Source organism: Cetorhinus maximus, chromosome 25 (assembly GCF_964194155.1).
Source record: "Cetorhinus maximus chromosome 25, sCetMax3.hap1.1, whole genome shotgun sequence".
NCBI lineage: Eukaryota > Metazoa > Chordata > Chondrichthyes > Lamniformes > Cetorhinidae > Cetorhinus > Cetorhinus maximus.
In genome coordinates this window covers 12,063,004-12,087,050 of record NC_135903.1, presented here as the reverse complement: position 1 = coordinate 12,087,050, position 24,047 = coordinate 12,063,004, and the positions used below count along the sequence as shown (strand labels likewise).

The following is a 24,047-nucleotide window of genomic DNA, read 5'->3' as shown; positions in this document are numbered from 1 at the left end:
AAAGAACATTTACAACACCTCATAAATCCAAGCAGTATTCATCATACGAAGGCTAGTTGCTAAGACAGCACTTTTAAAAAACAAACAGCGATACAGGAGTTGCAGCAGCGAGCGTACCGGACAGACCAGTACCCATTGCACCTATCATCCCCATTGACCCTCAGCCTTGCACGTCACTGCACAGGCTGCCAGGCAGAAGTGGATATCGCACACAAACCCCCCCTTGAGTGGAGGCTCTGCTTGTCTTATCAGAAAAGGGTGGGGGGAGTGCAGTAATTTGAGAGCAAGGATCAGGGAAGCTCTGAACTTAATTTAAACCGGCACATTGAACAGTCTGGTGATGGTAATTCAGTAAATCCGAAAACAACTATCACTCATTTTCCAGAATGGGTTGTAAGGAAACCTACGGCCCAATTATATAGCTCATCTGATCAAAATTCAGTGTTTTTCCAAACAAATAATTTACACCACTCCTCATTATTAAAAATTGCTTTTGGGAGAGTAAAGCATCTTCACAAATCTGTAAGTTACCATGAGACCTTATATACTGAACTGGACAATTCAGTTACATCCTTACACCACTGTTCTGCTATGAACACCTTCTGTTATTTTACCTTTATGCCACTATCAGCACCTTCTTTACTCTTTACCACTATCATTAATTGTCCCTCTGTCTTGTGTCCATGACATCTCTGTCAATCTCTCTTCACCTGTCCCTGACCTATCTTGTTCCACCTGTTCCACCCACTCTTAAACAGTTTAAAATCCATCACATCACATTTCTACTTTAGCCATATGGACTCGAAACATTAACTCTGGTTCTCTCTCCACACATGCTGCCAGACCTGCTGAGTTTTTCCAGCATTTTGTTTTTATTTCAGATTTCCAGCATCCGCAGTATTTTGCTTCTATATCAGTTACACCCTTGCTGTGTGAAGTTAACCTCCTACCCTCCCAACCCCAAATTTTTCTCCTTTCCCCTCCAAAAGATGTAGGTCATTGGTACTTTGTTCACTCAGTGACTTGCCACATGTGACCCAGTCACTGAGTGCTAGGAAATCGAAGAAAGTGTCACAGTTGAGTCCAATTCTGCTCAGTTGAAGCAGGCAGCGATCAGAAACAGTAACCCTGGCCCATTTTCTTTTGACCCCACCGCCCCACCCTATTATCTCCCACTCCGACTGTGGCCAATTTGAGTGTCTCAACAGTTGACCCAAACTATGTCACAGACCAGGGAACAAACTTGGCTGGGGAGAGGATTGGGTTCATTAGCACACCATACCTATTGGGGGAGCACACTTTGCAGAGTTAATGCCCACATTGTCATCTGGTTCACCAATGCCCTTTAGGGAAGGAAGTCTGCCATCCTCACCTGGTCTGGCCTACATGTGACTCCAGACCCACAACAAATATGGTTGACTCTTAAATGCCCTCTGAGCAAGGGCAATTAGGGATGGGCAATAAATGCTGTCTAGCCATGACGCCCATATCCCATTAATGAATAAAAAAAACTAATTGTTTATATCTGTGGAATATATCCATACTGTTAAAGAAGGTTAATTCAAAAGAATATATAGAATTCAGATTTTTTAAAGTTCTGGACTTACTAATATCTGAAAGACAGCCTTCAGCACAGACTGAAACATCCGATAGTGACTGGATAAATTAGCGGAGGAACAGGTTCCACAACTCTTCCCCTCTCCCTACCCCACCCCATGCTCAAACAGAATGGGTTTAGACAATCAACTTTAATTGCTTTGTGGGGGTGGGGAATTAGAAATGCTTATTTTGCTCCCAATGTGAGCTGAATGTTCTACTTAAATGCAGTGTGCAAGCAGACTTAAGGGTCTCGGAGAGGGTAGAGGAGATTTATTAGAATGAGGGATTTCAGTTATATGGAGAGACTAGAGAAACTTCTTCTAGAGAAACTTCTTCTAGACTAGAAACTTCTTCTAGACTAGAGAAACTGTTCTTATTAGAGCAGAGATGGTTAAGAGGAGATTTGATAGAGGTGTTAAATAAGCTGTTAGCTGTTTCTACTGGCATGAGGGTCAGTAACCAGAGGACACAGGTGATTGGCAAAAGAACCTAGAGGCAACATGAGGAAATATTCCGTCACATGGTGAGTTGTTAGGATCCAGAATGTGCTGCCTGAAAGGATGGTGGAAGAAGATTCAATAGTAACTTTCAAGAGAAGATTGGATGAATACTTGCAACGGAAAATTTTGCAGAGCTATGGGGAAAGAGCAGGGAAGGATAAATTGGATAGCTCTTTCAAATAGCAGACACAGACATGATGGGATGAATTGCTTCCTTCTGTGCTGCATTATACTATGATTCTATAAGGTAATCTGGAAATGTAAGAATAGGAGCAGGAGTAGGCTATTTGACCCTTTGAGCTGGTTCCCTGATTCGCTGGCCGGATTCATGGCTGACCTTCTATCTCAATTCCATTTTCCTGCACTATCCCCATATCACTTGATTCTCTGAGTATCCAAAAATCTTTGTCTTGAATATACTCGATGTAAGACTGAGCATCTAAAGTCCTCTGGGATACAGAAGTACAAAGATTCACAACCCTTTGAGTGAAGAAATTTCTTCTCATCTCAGCCCTAAATGGCCCTTATCCTGAAACGGTGACTCGTAGTTCTAAATTCCCCAGCCAGGGGAAACATCCTCCCGACATTTACCCTGTCAAACTCCTTAAGAATTTTACGTTTTCAATACGATCACCTCTCATTCCTCTAAATGCCAGGGAATATAAACTTAGTCTACTCAATTGCTCCTTATATCCCCTCATCCCAAGAATCAACCTAATCAAACCTTTGTTACACTCCCTCCAAGGCAACTATATCCTTCCTTAGTTAAGACGACTAAAACTACATAGTGGAAAGATAAAACACAATACCTCACCATAAGCTGAGAAAGAAGTTTGGAATAGATATAACACAGAACTGAATTCATATCACCCAAGTTCAGGTCACCTCACTGGGTAAATGGCTTTACATTTGAGAAACCTTTACAGAAACAAATGACTTCATGTGTCTCCTTCCACATAAACCAAAGCACAAAACAATTCATTTTATTTCAGTTCTTTTTTAAAAAAACAAACACACAAGAAATGACATCACAGCCAGGAAATAGTGCACTTCCCACAGTAGAAACTTCCTTGTGATGTTGCAGAAAGTGCTCTGACATCACTTCCGCATGGCATCACAAAGTGGTTTAACTGGCTGGCAGCCACTCACCAGGATGAGGACTGACCCTTAAAAAAAAAAGGAACTGAACTGCCTCATAGTCCTAAACGTTATGAATGGAAGATAAACTTGAGTACGTGAATGCTGGGCATGCACAGTATTTGCCTTGGTTGTGTTGCTCCCTCAAATATAAAGAATGGGCATTTGGATGATGCACCAAAGGAACTGCTGGAAACCATGGAACCATTGCCCTCACAAGATTCACCACCTTCAAAGAGCAAAGGGGAGAAAACTGAGAAAAAATAACCCACTCTTCCAAATTTAGGAATATGGAGCCATTCTATTTAGTATTTAATTCTTTTGATCTACTGCATATAAACTGGGAAAGATTTCCTGAGGGTTTCTTGCGGGAAACTCACGACACAGGAAATCTTCTCGTTTTGTTTTGACCCATGATACTGAGAGAATGGGAAAAACAGGAATAGGACACATCAGCCGGGATTTTCAACCTATTCACTGTAATGGGCAGAAATGGAGTCCCTGGCTGTTCTATAGGATAAAGTGGGCATTGATTGTATTCCCCTTCCCCAACCGCATTTACTTCCAATTAAGAAATTTATTATCAGTCATCTTATATCATCCGAAAATTATATACTAAAATAAAGTCAGATTTCCTTCCAATCAAAGCTCAAAAATACAACCAATATTTCTTTGAAGCAACAGTAAACACTATGCTTATTGATCTATTAAACATTGCAGGATACTACAATCCCAGGATTTCATTTTTAAAAAATCAATACTTTTTTTAAAAAAAGAATTATTTTCTTTTTCCTTCTACTTGTGTCCAACGATGACGTTCACTTGGACATAAATCACCTCATGATCCTGTGTCAGAATCGCACTAGGAAAATAAAAACATATTGTTTTTTAAAATAAAAGTAATAGCAAACTGACTAATTGAAAAGCTTCCACGCAATCACAGTACAATGCTCTCATTATCATATGTGACAAAATCTAAGGCAACATATCATTAGAAAACAAGACATCAGCAAAGCTACACCTGTGTTACACAGGGAGGAATGGACAGAATATCCCAGGTTGGGACTAGGTTTGCTTAATTGCTTCTCTGTGTTCCTCTCTCTCTGTTCCAGTAGCCTCCAACCCATCCCCAATCCACTGCGCTCTTCATGCTGTGCAGTCTCGCTGGTAATACGGGTTACCACAGTAATGACATGTCCAAATGCATTTGTAGCATAGGGAGGAGGAGGGGGGAGTATAGACCAAACATGACCCCTCCCTCCCTCCCTCTGGGAAAACATTTTTTGTTAATTTCTTTTCTTTAAAAATGCAAAAACAAAGAAGAAAATTAAAATGTTCGACTTGTGTTGCCATGGAGATCATTGTCTCCCCAGTGCCCCGCAGTCATTACACCAAGTTCTTTGTGTTCAAGTGTGTTTTGTAGTGTTTGGTCAGGTGGTCACTCCTCATGAAACGCTTGTGGCACTGTCCACACTCGAAGCGTTTGTCACCTGCAACACATAATTAGCGCAGAGGTTTAATTTTACATAAATGATAAACATTACAGGTTACTCCTGCAAAGCCCCACATCAGAGATTTGAATACATAATCTAGGCTAACATTTCCAAGTGCAGTACCGATGGAGTTACTTCTCAGCCCACCGTCTTCCTCTGCAGCAAATGCAGCAGAGACTGCCATGCCAGAGTGGGGATCCTGAGCCAGAGTTGACCACCGTGGTGCAAACCATTGTCTTAGAGACAGAAGGCTGCCACAGACTGAGGGAGTACTGCATTGTTGAGATGTTGTCTTTCAAATGAAACGTTAAAATGACACCCCATTTGTCCTCTCACGTGAAATTAAAATATGCCATGGCACTACTGCAAAGAAGAGCAGGGGAGTTCTTCCCAGCATCCTGGTCAACATTTATCCTCTCAACAAACATCACTTAAAAGCATTATTTGATCATTATCGCATTGCTCTTTGTGGGATCTTGCTGTGTACAAATTGGCTGCCATGTTTCCAACATTAAAGCAGTGGCTACTCATCAAAAGTACTCTGTTGGCTGTAAGGTGCTTTGGCACGTTCTAATTTGTGAGACGCTGTCACCGTCCGGTTGAATGTCCTATCATTTCTAAGTTTCTTGAAAAGCTTGATCTGAGCATGAAATTGTGAAATACACATTTTACTTTAATCTGCCTTTTCTCAAATTTAGTAAAGACATGAAAATCAATGCATTAACAAGTTTAGAAGTGGTCGTTTGGTAGTACAGAACTTGACTATTGCTGAAAAAGAGATGTCTAAGCTTTTCACCTTCCACTCATCAGTACACTCGCAAGATTACCAATATAAAGGGGAAAATAACTATTTTTTATACTGTATGTGAAGAGAGTGCTGATTGGTTGGCAAGTGGCGTTACCATGGAGAATGCACCACTGATGGTGACTGACAATTAACTGCCAAGCATTGTTTGAAATTTAAACCTTGATGGTCAAGGAATTGCCCTGAGGAATGAGTCAGCAAATGGCTGTCACTTATTTTGTTTAGCTGACGCATTCCTCAGGGCAATGCCTTGGCCAATCAGGGTCAAGCTGCCTGGTTTAAATTTCAAACAATGCTTGGCAGTTAACTGTCAATCACGATCAGTGGTGCATTCTCCATGGCGATGCCACTTGCCAACCAATCAGCACTCTCTTCACATCCAGTATAAATTGTTGCCTTCACCTTATATTGGTATTCTTGCGAGTGTCCTGATGAGTGCAAGACAAAAAGCTTAGACATGTCTCTTTTTACAGCAATACTCAAGTTTAGAAGTCCTAGGGGCTAGTCGGCAAAGCTTTAGGAGCAATACATTATGGTGCACCAATTTACTGGAATCCTTAAGGATGCAACAGTATCAGTGAAGAAGGGCTATTCAGTAGATGTGATTTCAGAAGACATTTGATAAAGTGCTACATGTGAAACTTTTACAGAAGGCACCTGGAATTAATAGGCAAACCAAACTGCAAGTTCCTGTGATACTGCCAGAACTTGGCATAATTCCTGTGCCACACACACTGGGTTAAAGATCATTACTGTCCATTAAAAATAAAATTACTGTTTGTGCAGCACTGACCTGTGTGAGTTCTGGAGTGCCTCTGTAGCTCATCGCTGCGAGTGAACCTCTTCCCACAGTAGACCCAACTACAGACAAACGGGCGCTCCCCTGTGTGCAAGCGGACGTGGGCTCGTAGCAAGGATGTTTTCCGGAATACCTTCTCACAACCTGGAATGTGGCAAATGTGCTTCTTCTTCCCTACCTCTCCACTCCTAGATTTAAGGCAAAGTCACGTTAATTCCATAAAAGCAAAATGCTGCAGACGCTGGAAATCTGAAACAAAAACAGAAAATGCTGGAAAAGCTCAGCAGGTCTGACAGCATCTGTGGAGAGTGGAACGGAGTTAACGTTTCGAGACCATATGACCCTTCTTCAGGGCAGCTCATATGGACCTGAAACGTTAACTCTGTTTCTCCCTCCACAGATGCTGTCAGACCTGCTGAGTTTTTCCAGCATTTTCTGTTTTTGTTTCATGTTAATTCCAGATGGTTTAATGAGGTTAGCAACAATTGCAGAGTTGGCCAGTCAATCAAGTAAACCACTCCAGCCTCATTTTTGCCAGAAACGTAAATTTCACAGATAAAAAAAGGACAGAATCACTGGAGAAAGAAACTCCATAATTCTGTCCAATAAAACAGGATCTAAGAAGCCAAGCAGGCAAGTTACACCAAATCGTTATGTTATGTTAAATTTTTATAAAACATTGGCTGGATCTCAACTGAAAATTCTGGATACCACACTTTAAGCAGGATGTCAAGGCCTTCAATAGGGTGCAGAAGAGATTTATTAGCTAGCATCAAGGATGGGGGACCTCAGTTATGTAGAGAAGCTGGAGAAGGTGGGCTTGTTCTCCCTAGAACAGAGAAGGTTAAATGGCAATTTGATAAGAGTTGTTCAAAATCACGAACAGTTTAGATTTTGTGAATAAGCGGTTGTATTCTTGTGTACTATTTCGAGTGGCAGAATGATAGGTAACCAGAGAACACTGATTTAAGGTGATTGGCAAAATAACCAGAGGTGAAGTGAGGAAATATTGTTTTACACAGCAAGTTATTGTGATCTGGAATGACCCACCTGAAAAGGTGGTGGAAGCAGTTTCAGTTAACAACTTTCAAAAAGGAATTGGATACATCCTTGAAGGAAAAATGATTTGTGGGGCTATAGGTAAAAAAACAGGGGCAATGGACTTATTTGGATAGTTCTCTCAAAGAAGCAGCAGAGCACAATAGGCCAAATGGCCTCCTTCTGCACTGTATCATTCCATGATTTAAATTTAAACAGAGAGAGACTCCAGAACTCTGAAGTACAGAGGAATCTGGGTGTTTTTTTAAATTCTTTCACAGGATGTGGACATTGCTGGCTAGACCAACATTTACTGTCCATCTCTAATTGCCCTTGAGAAGGTGATAGCAAGCCACATTCTGGAACCACTGCAGTCCTTATGGTGTAGGTACACCCACAGTGCTGTTAGGAAGGGAGTTCCAGGATTTTGACCTAGCAACAGTGAAGGAACGGTGATTTAGTTCCAAGTCAGGATGGTGTGTGGCTTGGAGGGGATCTTACAGGTGGTGGTGTTCCCATGCATCTGCTGCCCTTGTCCTCTGAGGTGGCAGAGGTCACAGGTTTGGAAGGTGCTGTTGAAGGAGCTTCAGTGAGTTGCTGCAGTGCATTTTGTAGATGGTACACACTACTGCCACTGTACGTCGGTGGTGGAGGAAGTGAATGTTGAAGGTGGTGGATGGGGTGCCATTCAAACGGGCTGCTTTGTTCTGGATGGTGCCAAGCTTCTTGAGTGTTGTTGGAGCTGCACTCATCCAGGCAAGTGGAGGGTATTCCATCGTGCTCCTGACCTGTGCCTTGCAGATGGTAGACAGGCTTAGGAGAGTCAGGTGGTGAAATACTTTCTGTAGGATTCCCAGCCTCTAACCTGCTCTTGTAGCCACAGTATTTTTACAGCTGGTCCAGTTCAGTTTCTGGTCGATGTTGAATGTTGATAGTGGGAGACTCATCGATGGTAGTGTAATTGAATGTCAGGGGAGATGTTTGGATTCTCCCTTGTTCGAGGTGGTTATTTGTGTGGTGCAAATGTTACTTGTCACTTATCAGCCCAAGCCTGATTGTTGTCCAGGTCTTGCTGCATATGGGCACAGACTGTTTTAGTGTCTGAGGAGTCGCGAATGGTGCTGAACATTGTGAAATCATCAGCGAACATCCCCACTTCTGACCTTAAGATGGATGGAAGGTCATTGATGAAGCAACTGAAGATGGTTGTGCCTAGGACCAGGTGTACATGAATCACAAAACATTAGTATGCAGGTACAGCAACTAATTAGGAAAGCTAATTGAATGTTGTCATTTATTGCAAAGGGAATGGAATTTAGAAGTAGGGATGTTTTGCTACAGTCGCTGAGACCATATCTAGAGTACTGTGCACAGTTTTGGTCTCCTTATTTAAGGAAGGACATAATTAGATTAGAAGCAGTTCAGAGAAGGTTCACTTGACTGATTACTGGGATGGGGTTTATCTTAGGAGGAAAGGTTGGACAGGTTGGGCCTGTATCCACTGAAGTTTAGAAGGAGGAGAGGCGATCTTATTGAAACATGTTAAGATCCTGAGGGGACTTGACAGGGTGGATGCTGAAATGATGTTTACCCTTGTGGGAAAGACTAGAACTAGGGGACATGGTTTAAAACTAAAGGGTCTCCCATTTAAGACAGAGATGAGGAGAACTGTTTTCTCTCAGAGGGTTGAGAGTCTGTGGAACTCCCTTCCCCACAGCGTGCTGGAGGCAGGGTCACCGAATATTTTTAAGGCAGAGGTAGATAAATTCTTGACTAACAAGAGAGTCAAAGGTTATCAGGGGTAGGCAGGAAAGTGAAGTTGAAGCCACAATCAGCTCAGCCTTGATCTTATCAAATGGCGGAGCAGGCTCATGGGGCCAATTGGCCTATTCTTGCTTCTAATTCATAGGCTCATTTGATTCTAAGTATAAACAAATGGAATTGTAGAACCCAAGTCCCAACAAAGTAATTTTAAAAATCCATTAATAAATAATAGAAACTGTCTCATCAGTGTTTCTGCTCACTCTATATTAAGTATCAGCAATGAAATGCTGTGAATATACAAAGCAGATGGGTTGAACCTGAGGGAGGCATTACAGGTTTACATTTCAGGTATACTCTGCACTCAGACCCAAGGACATTTTTGATTCAAATTTTTAATACAAATTGTCATATCTGCCTTCCTCATTAGCCCCAAGCCCTCCAATGAGATCCACTATTTGTTTAAACAGTAGTTTTGTATTCAGTTTTATTCCCCCAGTTACAGAATTCTCAGAAGTGCTGTGGGGGTGGGAATTCACCCCCAGCTGGCGTCGTCTGATGCCAACCCCAATTGGTTGAATAATAGGGAAGCAACTGCACTGGGATGTAGTGCTGTTTTAGGGTGCAGGCGGGTCAGATTCAAGTCTTGAGCTCTTTCCAGATCTTCAGCAGGAAAAATCTACTGTACAGGATAACAAGTGGGCAGAAAATTTGTCCTTTTGGTGTCAGTGGGTCAAAATCCTGGAACTCCCATCCTAATAGCACTGTGGAAGCACCTTCCACTACATGATCTCATAGATAGATTGTTGACTAACAAGAGAGTCAAAGGTTATCAGGAATAGGCAGGAAAGTGAAGTTGAAGCCACAATCAGATCAGCCTTGATCTTATCAAATGGCGAAGCAGGCTCATGGGGCCAACTGGCCTGTCCTTGCTTCTAATTAGTATGCTCGTGTGATTCTAAGTATAAACAAATGGAATTGTAGAACCCAAGTCCCAATAAAGTAATTTTAAAAATCCATTAATAAATAATAAAAACCCGTCTCATCAGTGTTCAAGGAGTTGGCTCATTCCCTCCTTCACAAGGGACAATAGGGGATCAGGCAATAAATGCTGGTCTTGCCAGCGATGCTCACATCCCATAAATGAATGGGAGAAAAGGGACACCCGAAGGTAGAACAAGAGACAGGAATGAAAAGCAAGGCACACCTTTTCTCGCCATCCTTGCAATTTGGACAAGTGCAGGCCATCCTTTTCATCTTCTTGTTCTGTTGCACCTGCTGTTCCGCAATCTCATCAGCTGGTAAGGCTGGTTCCATGTGCAGCTGGCTGAGCTGGCTTGGACTCAGTCCAGTGATGGTGATATTGTTCGCAGAGACTGGAGACATGACCCCTGCCTGTACACTTAACTGTTGCTGTCCTGTCAGGTTTAAAACAACATTTTTAATTAGCAAATCATAGAATTATACAGCACGAGTGATGACTCAGCCTGTCAGGTCTTTGCTGGTTCTCTGAAAGAGCTACACATTTTTTCTGCTGCCCATTCCTCTCCTATACTGATTTAATTTTTCTATTTTAAGAAATTATTTACTTACCTTTTAAAAGCCATAGTGCTTTCACCACTATTTCTCATTGGGTCCTGCATGTCCTAGCAACCCTTTGTAAAATGGAGTCAGTTTTTTTTTAATGATGTTAAACTTACACTGTTGCCTTACTGCCTCAATGAGAACATAAATACAAATGTGAGTAGGCAATTTGGCTTTTTGAACCTGCTCTCCATTCGACAAGATCATAACTTATCTTCTACCTCAACTCCACTCTCCTGCACTAACCCCATATCCCTTAATACCTAAAATCCATTGACCACTGTCTTGAATAACCTCAAAGACTGAGCATCCACAGGTTTCTGGGAGAGAGAATTACAAAGATTCACAAACCTTTGAAGAAATTTCTTCTCATCTCAGTCCTGAATGGTCAACCCCTTATTCTAAGACTGTGACTCCATTTTCTAGATTCCCCAGCCACTACCGATAAAAGTTATTTTTCTGATTTAATTTTTCAAAATTCCTTATAATTTGGAAACTTCTATCAGCTCTCCTCAACCTTTTTGTGTTCTAATGGAAGTGATCACAACTTCCTACATCGCTACAGTGACCACATTTCAAAAGTTCTTCATTGGCCGTAAAACACTTTGAAACATCCTACAATCATGAAAGGTGCTATATAAATGCAATTTTTCCTTTCTTTCTTTCTTCTGTCACTCTGTCAAACTAAAGCCTCTTATCCCTGGTATTGTCTTAATGATGCTCTTCTTCCCCTGCTCCATGGCCTTGATATCCCTCTACAAAGCAATGCACCAATGGACATGCTATTCAAAAATACAGTTTTTTCATCAAACAGGAATTGAATCCCATAATCTTCAATTTCAAATTTACAGGATTCCTATTGCCTTTCAGCACATTCACCTCACTGACTTCCACTGAATCTGTCACCTGTCAGGTCAACTGCTTGTCTTCAAATCCCTACAAAACCCTCACTCCAACCCACTTCTCCAATATTCTCTCCCCCACTCCCCCCCACCTCCCCACAACCCACCCCCACACCCCCATCCCTCCACATCCCACCCCCACCCCCCGCCGCACTCCTTGACCCCTTGCTCTTCAATATTCTTGAACCTTACAGCCTACTCACGAATGAAGATGAAGATGGCTCTTTAATGTGAGTGGTCTTTAGTGCTGAAAATTAGAAGTCCAGAAATATAATAAAAGATAAAGGAAACTTTGTAATAGGCAAATTTAGGGCCTGTCTCTTCTTCACAAAGAGTGACTGGCATACGGAATGAACTTCTAGATTAGGTGGCAAGGTGGAAATGGTGGAATTGTCTAAGATGCTGTGATGAAGCTGCACTTGGATCTTTCAGGATTCAGCCATTTGGGCTGAATGGCCTGTTCATGTTCATTTCTCTCTCATTATCTCGTCTGAGCTGGATTTGGTTACCCTTCCCCTTTATTTTCTAATCGCATCTTCAGCCTCCCTGAACTCTGCGGCATCCCTCAACAAGCTCCAACACCATGTCCCAGCAAGTGCATGAGACTGGGACAGATCAAATGCCTGCCAATCAGCTCTCCGCTCTCACTGGAAAAGCATCACTCCTCCACTGGGAACCTTCATAGAATTATAGAAACTTACAGCTCGGAAGGCCAATTGGCCTATAGTGCCTGTGCTGGTTCTTTCAAAGAGCAGTTAGTCCCACATCCCTGTTTTTTTGTCTGTAATCCTGTAACTTCCTCATCCTCAGGCATCTGTCCAAAGCTCTTTTAAAATTACGTATGCCATCAGCTTTTCAGGCTATCTGTTCCAGATCCCGTCAAAAAACATTTTTCCTCATCTCCCCTCTAAATCTCCTGCCAATGATTTTATGTCTATACTCTACGGCCTCTGGTTATTGACCTAGAATATCTGGGGCTTAGGATCAGGAACTCATTGTTTGGAGGGGAAGGGGAGGGGGAACTATGCAAATATGAAGCAATAAACCAAAATTCCACATTCATTTCACAGCCCTGCCCTTAAACTCTTCCAATTAATTACTCCCTTCGTATCCTGACTGCAACGCTCCCTCAGTACTGCTCCTCCAACAGCGTAGCTCTCCCTCAGTACTACCCCTCCGACAGTGCAGCACTCCCTCAGTACTGCTCCTCCAAGCATGTAGAGTTCCCTCAGTACTGCACAGAAGTGTCAGCCTGAATTTTTATACTCGAGCCTCTAGAGTGGAACTTGAACCCAGAGTCCTCCAGCTCACTGGCAAAAGATAACACTTTAACCCTTACTGCCAACATGTGAGAACAGACATATGTCAAAGATAGCAATTAAACCACTGCACCGTTTAACCCTCAGTGCAGCCAAAGTATTGCATTGATAGATTATTGTTGGGTACAGGTATCAAGGAATAATGAGCAAACAGAGGAAATAGGAGTTGAGGTAAAGTTTCTCCTGACCTACGCTATCAAATAAAATATTAGAATTAAGAAAAGAAACTGTTTCCAATGGTAGGTGGGTTGGTTAACAGAGAACACAGGTTTAAGATAACTGGCAAAAGAACCGGAGGACAGGATGAAATTGTTTTAGGCCGTGAGTGTTTATTATCTGGAATGTGCTGCCTGAAAGGGCGATGGAAGAGACACAATTGTAACTTCCAAAATAGAATTGGATAAATACTTGGAAGGGGAAAAAATTTACAGGGCTAAGGGGAAAGAGCAGGGCAGTGGAACTAATTGGATAGCTCTTTCAAAGGGCCAGCAAAGGCATGATGGGCTGAATGGCCTCGCTGTGCTGTGTGTCATTCTATGATCAGCCACAATCTAACGGAATGATGGAACAGGTTCAAAGGGCTCAATGGCCGCTCTGTTTCTCTCAATTATTTCACTTGTTGCAATAAATTATTTACGCTTGCACATAGCCCAAGAATCATAGACATGGCAAAGGAGGGCATTCAGCCCATCATTCCTGTGCCAGCTCTTTGAAAGAGCTATCCAATTAGTCCCACACTCCCCTGTTCTTTCCCCACAGCCCTGTGAATTTTTCCCCTTCAAATATTTATCCAATTCCCTTTTGAAAGTCACTTTTGAATCTGTCTCCACTGCCCTTCCAGTCAGTACAATCCAGATCACAAGAACTCGGTGTGTTAAATCTGGTGCTACGAAACTTCTTGGGTAAACTGCCTCTCACCTGCAGCATTGGTGACAGTTACTGGAACTCCTGGCACCTGTAAGCCGTTGATGCTGATGGTCTGAATTGCCTGGCCAGTGGTGAACTGTGCAGTGTTCAGGTTAATGGCACCCCCTGCTGGCGCAATCCTCGGCAGGGCAGTCCCCTTCCGGATCAAAGAGCTGGCAGAGGATCTCTTCCCGCTTGCGGCTGGGGCAATCCGGGGAAAGCTGCCAGAGGGGCTACAGCCTTGCTGAAGTGCCGAGGAGTTCTTCACCTGCAAGGCGTGCCAATTCACCTGTCCCGAGGAGGAGACAGATTGGGTTCTGATGATGACCGGTGTGGAGTTGTGCTCGCTGGTCTGGACCTGCAGGTTCTGTGGGGATTTCTGGGGGACGGTGGGAAGGTTGTGGCCGCTCATGGAGGCTGCCTGCACCACGCGGATGGCCTGCTGGGGGATGGTCTGCACCTCCTGCTCCTGTTTCTGCTGCACCACCTGCACTTGCTGCATAACGTTGGAACCAGGGCTCTGCACCAAGAGCACGTTGGTTCCCGGCTGAATGACATTTCCCGATGAAGCCTCCACAAGCGTCACTGTTTCTGTCACCGCTGCTGGATTCGCCGATTTCCTTCTCGACCTCTTGCTGAGCTTCGTCGAGCCACCTCCTCCACATATGGCATCGCCAGTCAACTGAATGGCGGTTCCATCGCCAGCACCAACCAAATTACTAACGGGCACAGACAATGCCATGTTTCCACCGCTTGCCAGTTTGATGATGTTGCCATGGGCTTGTACAGTTGTGCCCCCGATCTTCTGTACTTGGACAGGGAGTGACACAGCGGGCTTCATGTGCATCGTCTGAGGGGAGATCTTCTGTGCATTGGAAGCTACCGCAGTGGTGACGAAGGCCTGGTTGGTCCCTGGAATGATTTGAATCTGACCCGCCATGTTTTGCTGGACGTTGGCAATCTGAAGGGTCTGTCCCCCCAGGGTCTGTACTTGGGGGATCACCTGATACTGAATGTTCTGCCGTGAGCCTTTGCTGACCATCGCTTGGTTCTGAATAGCCAGTACTAACTGTCCAGAGATGGAAGGGCTAATGGCCTGGCCGGTGACCTGTGACCCCTGGATTTGAAAAACTTTCCCATTAGCTCCAATTAAGCTGAAATTGCCACCATTTTGCCCATTAGGTGCTGGTGCCGGCTTCAACAGTGGCAGCTTCTTGGTGACCATCTGTACAGCCACTGGGGTGGGCGAGGAGCTGGATTCCACAGCCGGAGGGCCAATCTTGCTGCATGTCGCTGCCAGGAGGGCCAGAGGAGATGGCTGTGAATCCTGTAGCAACATCCAGAGAAGAAAAAAGGGAAAGAAATATGAAACATTAGAAAGTCTTGCATAGTGCCTTTCCCATCCTCAAGAGGTGCCAAAGCACTTTAAAGCCAAGTATGGCCACTATAGTAATGCAGGAAACATGGCAGCCAAATTGTACACAGAAAGCTCCCACAAACACAAATTAGATAATCTGTTTTAGTGGTCTTGGTTGAAGAATAAGCATTGGCTAGGATGGGGGAGGGACAGAACTCCTTTGCTTGTTTCAAATTGTGCTATGGGATCTTTTATGTCCACCTGATGGGGCAGATGGTGCCTCGGTTTACTGACTCATCCAAGACAGCACCACTGATATTGCAACACTCCCTCAGTATTGCACTGGGAAGTGTCAGCGTGGATTATGTGCTCAAGTCTCTAGAGCAGAGTTTGAACCCCTGACTTTTCTGACTCAGACGAAAATGCTACCCATTAAGCCATGCCTCACATCTTGTCTCAGAATATTTGCCAATGTGGTTCCTGACAATATTTAGACAAATGACATAGATATGTTCTTGGAGGGTGTGGGGGCTCAGCCAGTGTTTGCACATATCATCAGGAAATCACCTGGCATCGTTTCCACAATTCATCAGTACATGCTGATGGCATTTGAGACCTCTCATCGTTAGTGCTGATTTGTCAAACTGCCCTGAATGTTTCTATGTACATAAGGAATGTAATTTAATTTCAGGGCACCCTCTGATGACTTAGATGATGATCTTGTGGGGCAGTGGGTAGCGACCCTGCTCTGAGCCAGAATCTCCACGTTCAAGTCCCACTCCAGGACTTGATGGTGATGGAAGGTGGGCTCATAATTTGACCAGACAGGTTGATTATCAACTGTAAGTCCTTCCAATTCACCTATGGCAGGCAGCAAGAGCGGGAGTCTCCTGGTCAGCCATGCTTGATGCATTGTGACGCCCTTCAAGCCAAAGCCTCTGGCAACAGGCTGGCAACCTGTTCCAGGAGAAACTAGCTATGGAAACAGACATAAGCTCATGTGTTAATACATATGGGAAGCTTTTAAGTCGAAGTAAGTGATGACTCAGGAGGGAAATCCACAGCCCCACATAGAATTGAACTAACAAACCAGGCACGACTCCAGTTCAATCCCCGATCCCCTATTGAGATGACACTTGGGTCCCTCAAACTGGACTCAGTTTGCCAGGCAACAGGAGAACCAATTAGACTCAGGTTCTGATCATTGTCCAGTGACCCCTAAAGTGTGGGATGTGGATGATTTGGTTCCAATTACCAAATGGTGTTATGGCTCCTGGAACTATGATTTTTGGTTGATGGGAGGTGATACACCAGAGAAATGTCTCCCTTACCTCTATCATTGTTGATGCTGCTGGTTGGAGATATTCACAGGGACTAATAGTGGTGGTGGCAGCCATAGTGTCCTGCTGATCTGAAAGAGAAAACACAGTATTACTTATAAAGGGCACATGGAAAGAAATCCCCTTCATGAGCCCTAAGCAGCTCACCTATCAGCATGTCTCAATGTTTGCTCACTCTTTGCATTCCTTCACTCCCTCCCCCAACTTTACTGCCCTCCTCTTCTGAAGATGCAGATCCACAGTAGGGTTTGGATTTAGCAGTTCCCAGCTGCTCTCAACCACCTCACCTGCCAGAGCTTTAAAAGTGATTACACAAGTTGTTCAGCTGCAATGAGAAGACTGAGCCCAAACCTGTTCTCATCTGACATACCTGCACATTTCTCTCAAGTTAACAAGTGGTGGGTTCAAGTCCAACTTCAAAAACTCAAACACACCATCTAGGCTGACATTCTAATGCAGGACAAAGGGAATGCTGCACTATCAGAAGTGCCATCTTTTGTATGAGACAGGGCCCCTCTGCCCTCTTAGATGGATGTAAGAGGCTTCATGATACTATTTAAAGGACAGTGGGGGAATCCTCCCCAGTGTCCTGGCCAATATTTATTCTTCAATCAACATCACAAAAACAGATTATCTGATCACTATCACATTACTGTTGTGGGAGCATGCTCTGTGCAAATTGGCTGCTTCCTACATCAGAACAACTTTTACATAATAAAATGTCCCAAAGTGCATACAACAGTGACTACAATTCATGTGAAAGGCTCTTCTTTCATAGAAATGCAATTCTTTTCTATACTATTTCAGATTAAATCATGACTCCAGGACAAAGGCACACAATAGGAAAAGGCAAATATAGGACTGGTGTCTGGAAGCTCCTTAGTATACAGGTGATTAATACCTGGAATTGTCACCAGTTAAGGGAGTGGACACATGAACTCTGGAGTCACTCAAGACTGAAGTTAAAAGTCTATGCTGGATCTAGCTAGGTGACAGCACCATCTCTGACACAAAGTGTGGCAAGTTTACATAGGCACATCCCATTAAAAATATGGGCACATGACTTTATAATGGGAATTGATTAATAAGGACAGAAAACATGATTTGAAAATGAGGACTGAATGACATGAGGATGAATTGATCCACAAAACAAGTTCCACTAGCCCTGCTTCACTTAAAACATAAACCTGATCATCACTTCCTGTTTCCAACACCAGAGGAAATCAACAAGTTATTAATTGTTTATATCAGAAAGTAGAAGTCAACAAGGGTGAGCAAGCAAACAACTCAGATAATTGTAGACATCTCAGATCCTAAGTGCTTCCACAGGAACAACTCGACACAGAGCCACAGACACTCGACACAGAGTCACAGACACTCGACACTGACCACAGCCACCCCAAACCCAACACCCCCCCACCCCATTCAACCATAAGTCACATTTCATGGGAATTGAAAAAGCAGCCAACTTTACTACCCAGATCTGACAATATGTTAACTTGTCTTTTCTCTCTGCAGAATGTTTAGGCATTTTCTGGTTTTGTTTCAGATTCCAGGTCCAACAGAATTTTCATTTTTGTTCACCTCAGCATGGTGAGACCAGAATATTTACATACAAAGTGCTGCAACATTATAATACCCAGATCATAAAAATCAGATAGTTAATTACAACAGCCAGCACCATGACCGCAGTATATTACACCCAGTGCTGGGATACTGTACTTTACACCCAGTGCTAGACGGAGTATATTACACCCAGCACGGAATGGTGGTATATTTCCAAGTCAGGATGGTGAGTGGCTTGGATCTTTTTCTGATCTCGCCCCCTTCAGGCATAAACCTTGCTAGGGTGTCCGGTTTGCATGGACAGCAGCACAGCCTGGATGTGTGGGTAGGACCCCACCCTGGGCTATGGTGGCCCCTCCCAGCTGCTTGTTGAGCTCTTCGTTGTTGCAGAGGACGAGCTGCAGGTGGCAGGAGATGATGCGAGCCATCTTGTCGTCCCAGGCCATGTTGTCACCCAGCTCAAGAATCTCAGCCGTCAGGTATTCGAGGATGGCGGCCAAATAGACGGGGGCTCCGGCCCCAACACGCTCGGCACAGTGACCCTTGCACAGTGGCCGGTGGATGTGGCCAACAGGGAGCTGGAGGCAGGCTCTGGCCTTGGTGCGCCCTTTGCCTCCGGTTTTACCGCGACCAGATATCTTTCAGGGTTAGTTCTCATTGAGTGGCTTGGAGGGGGACTTGCAGATGGTGGTGTTCCCATGCATCTGCTGCCCTAGTCTTTCTAGGTGGTAGAGATCGCAGGTTTAGAAGCTGCTGTTGAAGGAGCCTTGGTGAGTTGTTGCATTGCATCTTGTAGATGGCACACACTGCTGCCACTGTGTGTCAGTGGTGGATAAGGTGCCAATCAACTTAGCTATTTTGTCCTGGATGGTGACAAGCTTGAGTGTTTTTGGAGCTGTGCATACAAGCAAGTGGAGAGTATGCCATCACACTTCTAATTCATGCCTTGTAGATGGTGGACAGGCTTTGGGGAGTCAGGTGAGTTACTCGCCTCAGAATGCTGAACCTCTGACCTGCTCTTGTACAGTATTTATATGGCTAGACCAGTTCATTTTCTGGTCAATGGTAACTCCCAGGATGTTAATAGTGGGGATACGGTGATGATAATGCCATTGAATGTCAAGGGGTGATGGTTAGACTATCTCTTGTTGGAGAGGGTCATTGTCTGATACTTGTGTGGCATGAATGTTACTTGCCACTTGTCAGCCCAAGCGTGGTTATTGTCCAGGTCTTGCTGCATTTGGACATGGACTGCTTCAGTATCTGAGGAGTCGCAAATGGTGCTGAACATTGTGCAATCATCAGCGAACATCCCCACTTCTGACCTTACGATGGAGGGAAGGTCATTGATGAAATAGCTGAAGATGGTTGGGACTAGGACACTACTCTGAGGAATGCCTGTAATGATGTCCTGGGATTGAGATGATTGACCTCCAATAACCACAATCAGCTTCCTTTGTGCTAGGTATGGCTCCAATCAGAGGAGAGCTTTCCCCCCGATTCCCATTGTCTTCAGTTTTGCTCGAGCTCCTTGATGCCACATGCAATCAAATGCTGATTTGATGTCAAGGGCAGTCGCTCTCACCTCACCTTGGGAGTTCAGCTGTTTTGGACAAAGGCTGTAATGAGGTCAGGAGCTGAGTGGCCCTGGCAGAACTCAAGCTGAGCATCAGTGAGCAGGATATTGACATACAGGAGCCGCTTGATAGCACTGTCAACAACATCTTCCATCACTGTGCTGATGATCAAGAGTAGACTGATGGGGCGGGAACTGACTGGGTTGGATTCATCTGCTTTTTGTGGACAGGGCATACCTTGGACTGCAGCAGTTCGAGAAGGCAGCTCACCACCACCTTCTCAAGAGCAACTAGGGATGGGCAATAAATGCTGGCCCAGCCAGCGAAGCCCACAACCCATGAACGAATAATTTTTAAAATTAGCCACAATGCTGGGTAGATGCCAGCATTGTAGCTGTACTAGATCAGTTTGGCTAGGGGTGCAGCCAGTTCTGGAGCACAAGTCTTTAGTACAATTGCCAGAATATTGTCAGGGCCCATAGCCTTTGCAGTATCCAGTGCCTTCAGTCGTTTCTTGATATAATGTGGAGTAAATCAAATTGGCTAAAGCCTGGCATCTGTGATGCTGGGGACCTTCGGAGGAGGAGGCTGAGATGGATCGTCCACTCGCACTTCTGGCTGAAGATTGTAGCAAATGCATCAGCCTTGTCTTTTGCACTGCTGTGCTGGGCTCCTCCATCATTGAGGGTGGGGATATTTGTGAAGCCTCCTCCTCCAGTTAGTTGTTTAATTGTCCAACGCCATTCACGACTGGACGTAGCAGGACTGCAGAGCTTAGATTTGGTCCGTGAGTTGTTGGGTCACTTAGCTCTGTCTATCACATGCTGTTTCTGCTGTTTGACATGCAAGCAGTCCTGCGTTGTAGCTTCACCAGGTTGACATCTCATTTTTAGGTACACCTGGATACATTATATTAATGCCCAGCACTAAATAAGAGTATATTACACTCAGTGCTGGATACAGTGTATGAGCACCCAGCAGTGGATGTGCTATATTAACACCCAGCATTTGCCCTCCACAAATGCATTACCTCAAACTTTTCTGGATTGAATTCCATTTGCCACTTTTCTGCCCACTCAACCAAACCACTGACATCATTCTAGGATCCGCAGCTATCCTCTACACTATCAACTACACAGCCAATTTTTGTGTCATCTGCAAATTTCCCAATCACGCCTCCTCCATTTAAGTCAAAATCATTAATATATACAACAAACAGCAAGTGCCCCAACACCGAGTCCTGTCAAACAAAACATTGAGCCCTGTGGAATGACACTGGAAACCACTTTCCATTCTCAAAAACTTAAACTGGCCATTACCCTTTGTTTCCTGTCACTGAGCCAATTTTGGATCTAACTCACCACCTTCCCCTGTATCCCATGGGATCTCACTTTTCTGACCATTCTGCCATGTGGGACCTTGTAAAATACCTTACTAAAATCCATGCAGACAACATCCACTGTACTACCCTCATCAATCATCCTTGTTACTTCCGCAAAAAATCCTATTAAGTTAGGAGGACGTGATCTTCCCCTAACAAAACCATGCTAACTATCCCTGATCAATCCGTGCCTTTCTAAGTAACAGTTTATCCTGTTTCTCAGAATTGATTCTAATAATTTGTCCGCCACCGAAGTCAGACTGACCGGCCTGTAATTTTCTGGCCTATTCCTTCCACCCTTTTTAAATATTGGTACAACGTTCGTAGACCTCCAATCCTCTGGTACCTCACATGTATCTAGTGAGGATTGGAAAATGATCCTCAGGGCATCTGCGATTTCCTCCCTGGCTTCCTTTAACAGCCTGAGATACAATCCATTCAGCCCTGGTGATTTATTCACCTTCAAGGATGTCAGTTCCTCTAGTACTTCCTCTCTCATTATGTTTATTGTATCTATATTGTCTGCATCATCTCCCTCTTTAGTGAAGACAGAGACAAAGTACTCACTGAGAACCCTGTCTACATCTCCAGCATCAGTGCACACAAGTTACCATGTACATCTCTGATACGCCCTACCTTTTCCTTAGTTATTTTCTTGCTCATAATGTACTGATAAAACATCTTTGGGTTTTCTTCGATTTTACCTGCCAATATTTTTTCATATCCTCTCTTTGCTTTCCTAATTTCCTTTTCTAATTCACCCCTGCAGTTTCTATACTCCTCCTGGCTTTTACAGTATTAAGCTTTAGGTTTACAGTTTAAGTTTGCAGTATTGTACATGGTGATTGGTGTTGAAGGACTGTGATCACTATAGTGAAGAGGATAACTGTGGACTCCAGAATGATTTATGGTTTGGCTGAGTGGGCAGAAAAGTGGCAAATGGAATTCAATCTGGAGAAGTGTGAGATTATGCATTTTGGGAGGGCAAACAAAGCAAAAGAGTACTCAGTAAACAGGACGATATTGAGGAGGGTTGAGGAAGACCTTGGAGTGCATGTCCACAGGTCCCTGAAGGTAGCAGAATAGGTAAATAAGGTGGTAAAGAAGGCATATGGAATGCTTTCCTTTATTGCACAAAGTATATAATAATGCAGGGATGTAATGCTGGAACTGTATAAACGATTGGTTAGGTCACAGCTGGGAGTTTTGCATACAGTTCTGGTAACATTATGGGAAGGACATAAATGCTCTGGAGAGAGTAGAGAGGAGATTTACATAAATGTTGCCAGGGCTTGAAAATTGAAGATTGGGTAGGCTGGGGTTGTTTTCCTTGGAGCAGAGGAGGCTGAGAGGTGACTTGATTGAGGTGTACAAAATTATGAGGAGCCTAGATAGAGTAGACAGGGAAGACTTATTTCCCCTAGCGGAGAGGCCAGTTATCAGGAGGCACAGATTTATGGTGATTGGTAGAAGGATTAGAGGGGATATTAGGAAAAACCTTTTCATCCAGAGGTTGGTAGTTGTCTGGAATTCACTGCTTAAATTGGTGGTTGAGGCAGAAATCCCTCAACTCATTTAAAAGATAACTGCATCTGCACCTGAAGTGCTGTAACCTGCAAGACTATGGGCCAGAGGCTGGAAGATGGGATTAGAATGCACGGCTATATTATTTTAGCCGGCGCAGACACGATGGGCTGAATAGTCTCTTTCTGCGCCATAACTTTTCTATGGTTTCTATGGCACCAAAGTGTTGTGCGATGTTGGACAGTGTGTTTAGTGGTCCACAATGCCAACCTGTGCTCCGAGAAACACACTATTTACATCACACAACTGCCCACTCATAAAGTGCACAACAGTCAAGCCATAGGACGCGATGGGCCGAATGGCCTCCTCCTTCTGCCCTGTAGCAATTCTGTGATGGTTGCCTTCCAACACCAGACCTTCGCAAGAGTCATGAGGTGCCTGAGCATGAGCTCCTTACGACAAAGACCGGGGCAAGGCGGAGAGGCAACTATCGAGCCCTGAGGTTGCTGCATTAACGCTGCAAGACCCTCTCTGGAGACGCATATCCCTCCCCACCCTCCCCGCATTCACCAATCTCTGTCCGACAACCATCAAGGGGGGGGGGGGGGGGGGGAGGCAGTGCAGGGGGGTTGTTGCCAACTGTCACCGTCAACTGCCAACCAATGGACATCATGACATTGCCAGTGCAAAACAATGTTGGCTCAAGAAAAAAATAAGAACATTTTTAAAAATTATACAATTTACTAAAATTATTTGCAATGCAACAGATGCAAGAGTTTGCAATGCGAATCTTGCAATAAAATATTCTTCATTAAGATAAATTTGATTAATTATATTTTGCACCAGCCCCCCCGCCCGCCCCGTGCGCCTTTAAGTGTCGGAGGGAAAAAAAACTGGCGGCAGCGCCCGGAGCGAGCGGCCCGGCCCCGGCGCAGCCCCATCCCCCACCCCGGCCCGCCCGTCGCCGCCGCCGCCTGTCAGCCCGCCCGCACCCGCTCCACCCAGACATCCCTCACCGCCCGCAGCCCCGCGCCGCCATTCCCCAAATACTAATTTAAATCCAAATTATTTATTTTTTTGAAAAAAAAAGCGACCTACCGCTCATGATGTTTTATTCACTTTAAGAGGGTCAAAGTGGAGCGCGCCGCCGACGGCCAATCGGCTCCCCCATCCCGCCCCCCCGCCCCCTGACTGGCATCCAGTCCGACCAATCCAACGCCGGATCAGGGCATCAGCGTCTGACGCCTTGGCGCAGAAGGTGGATTTTCCCCCTTCCCGCGTCTCGATTGGTAGGCGCTCTCCGGAGCCGAGTATTGATTGACAGATCGGGGGTGTCCGTCTCGACAAAGGAAGGCGGGCAGTAAGAGGCAGGGCGCTTCTTCTGAGTGGCCCGAATTGTGACAGGCGGCTCCAACAGCCAATAGAAATCCAAATTGGAATGGGGCGTTGCCAAGGTCTT

At 44.5% G+C, this 24,047-nt stretch overlaps 1 protein-coding gene across 1 annotated transcript; it reads right to left on the bottom strand.

Annotated features, from left to right (window-relative positions):
- Positions 1-3,060: 3,060 nt before the first annotated feature.
- On the bottom strand, positions 3,061-23,751 carry sp2 (sp2 transcription factor). Its single transcript, XM_078529465.1, has 6 exons — positions 23,687-23,751; positions 16,532-16,611; positions 13,856-15,170; positions 10,340-10,550; positions 6,328-6,521; positions 3,061-4,726 (listed from the first exon to the last, which is right to left on the bottom strand). Exons 1-6 carry the CDS (start codon positions 23,691-23,693, stop codon positions 4,623-4,625), a joined length of 1,911 nt encoding a protein of 636 aa, XP_078385591.1. The 5' UTR covers positions 23,694-23,751; the 3' UTR covers positions 3,061-4,622.
- Between the last annotated feature and the right edge of the window lie 296 nt (positions 23,752-24,047).

Bases quoted from the DNA above. Each gene is read 5' to 3' on its own strand.
- sp2 (XM_078529465.1), bottom strand. The intron at 6,522-10,339 runs GTGTGCCTTGCT...CCTTAAATCTAG, and splicing joins TGCAAGGATGGCGAGAAAAG to GAGTGGAGAGGTAGGGAAGA. The intron at 4,727-6,327 runs GTCAGTGCTGCA...TATGTGTTGCAG, and splicing joins GCACTCCAGAACTCACACAG to GTGACAAACGCTTCGAGTGT.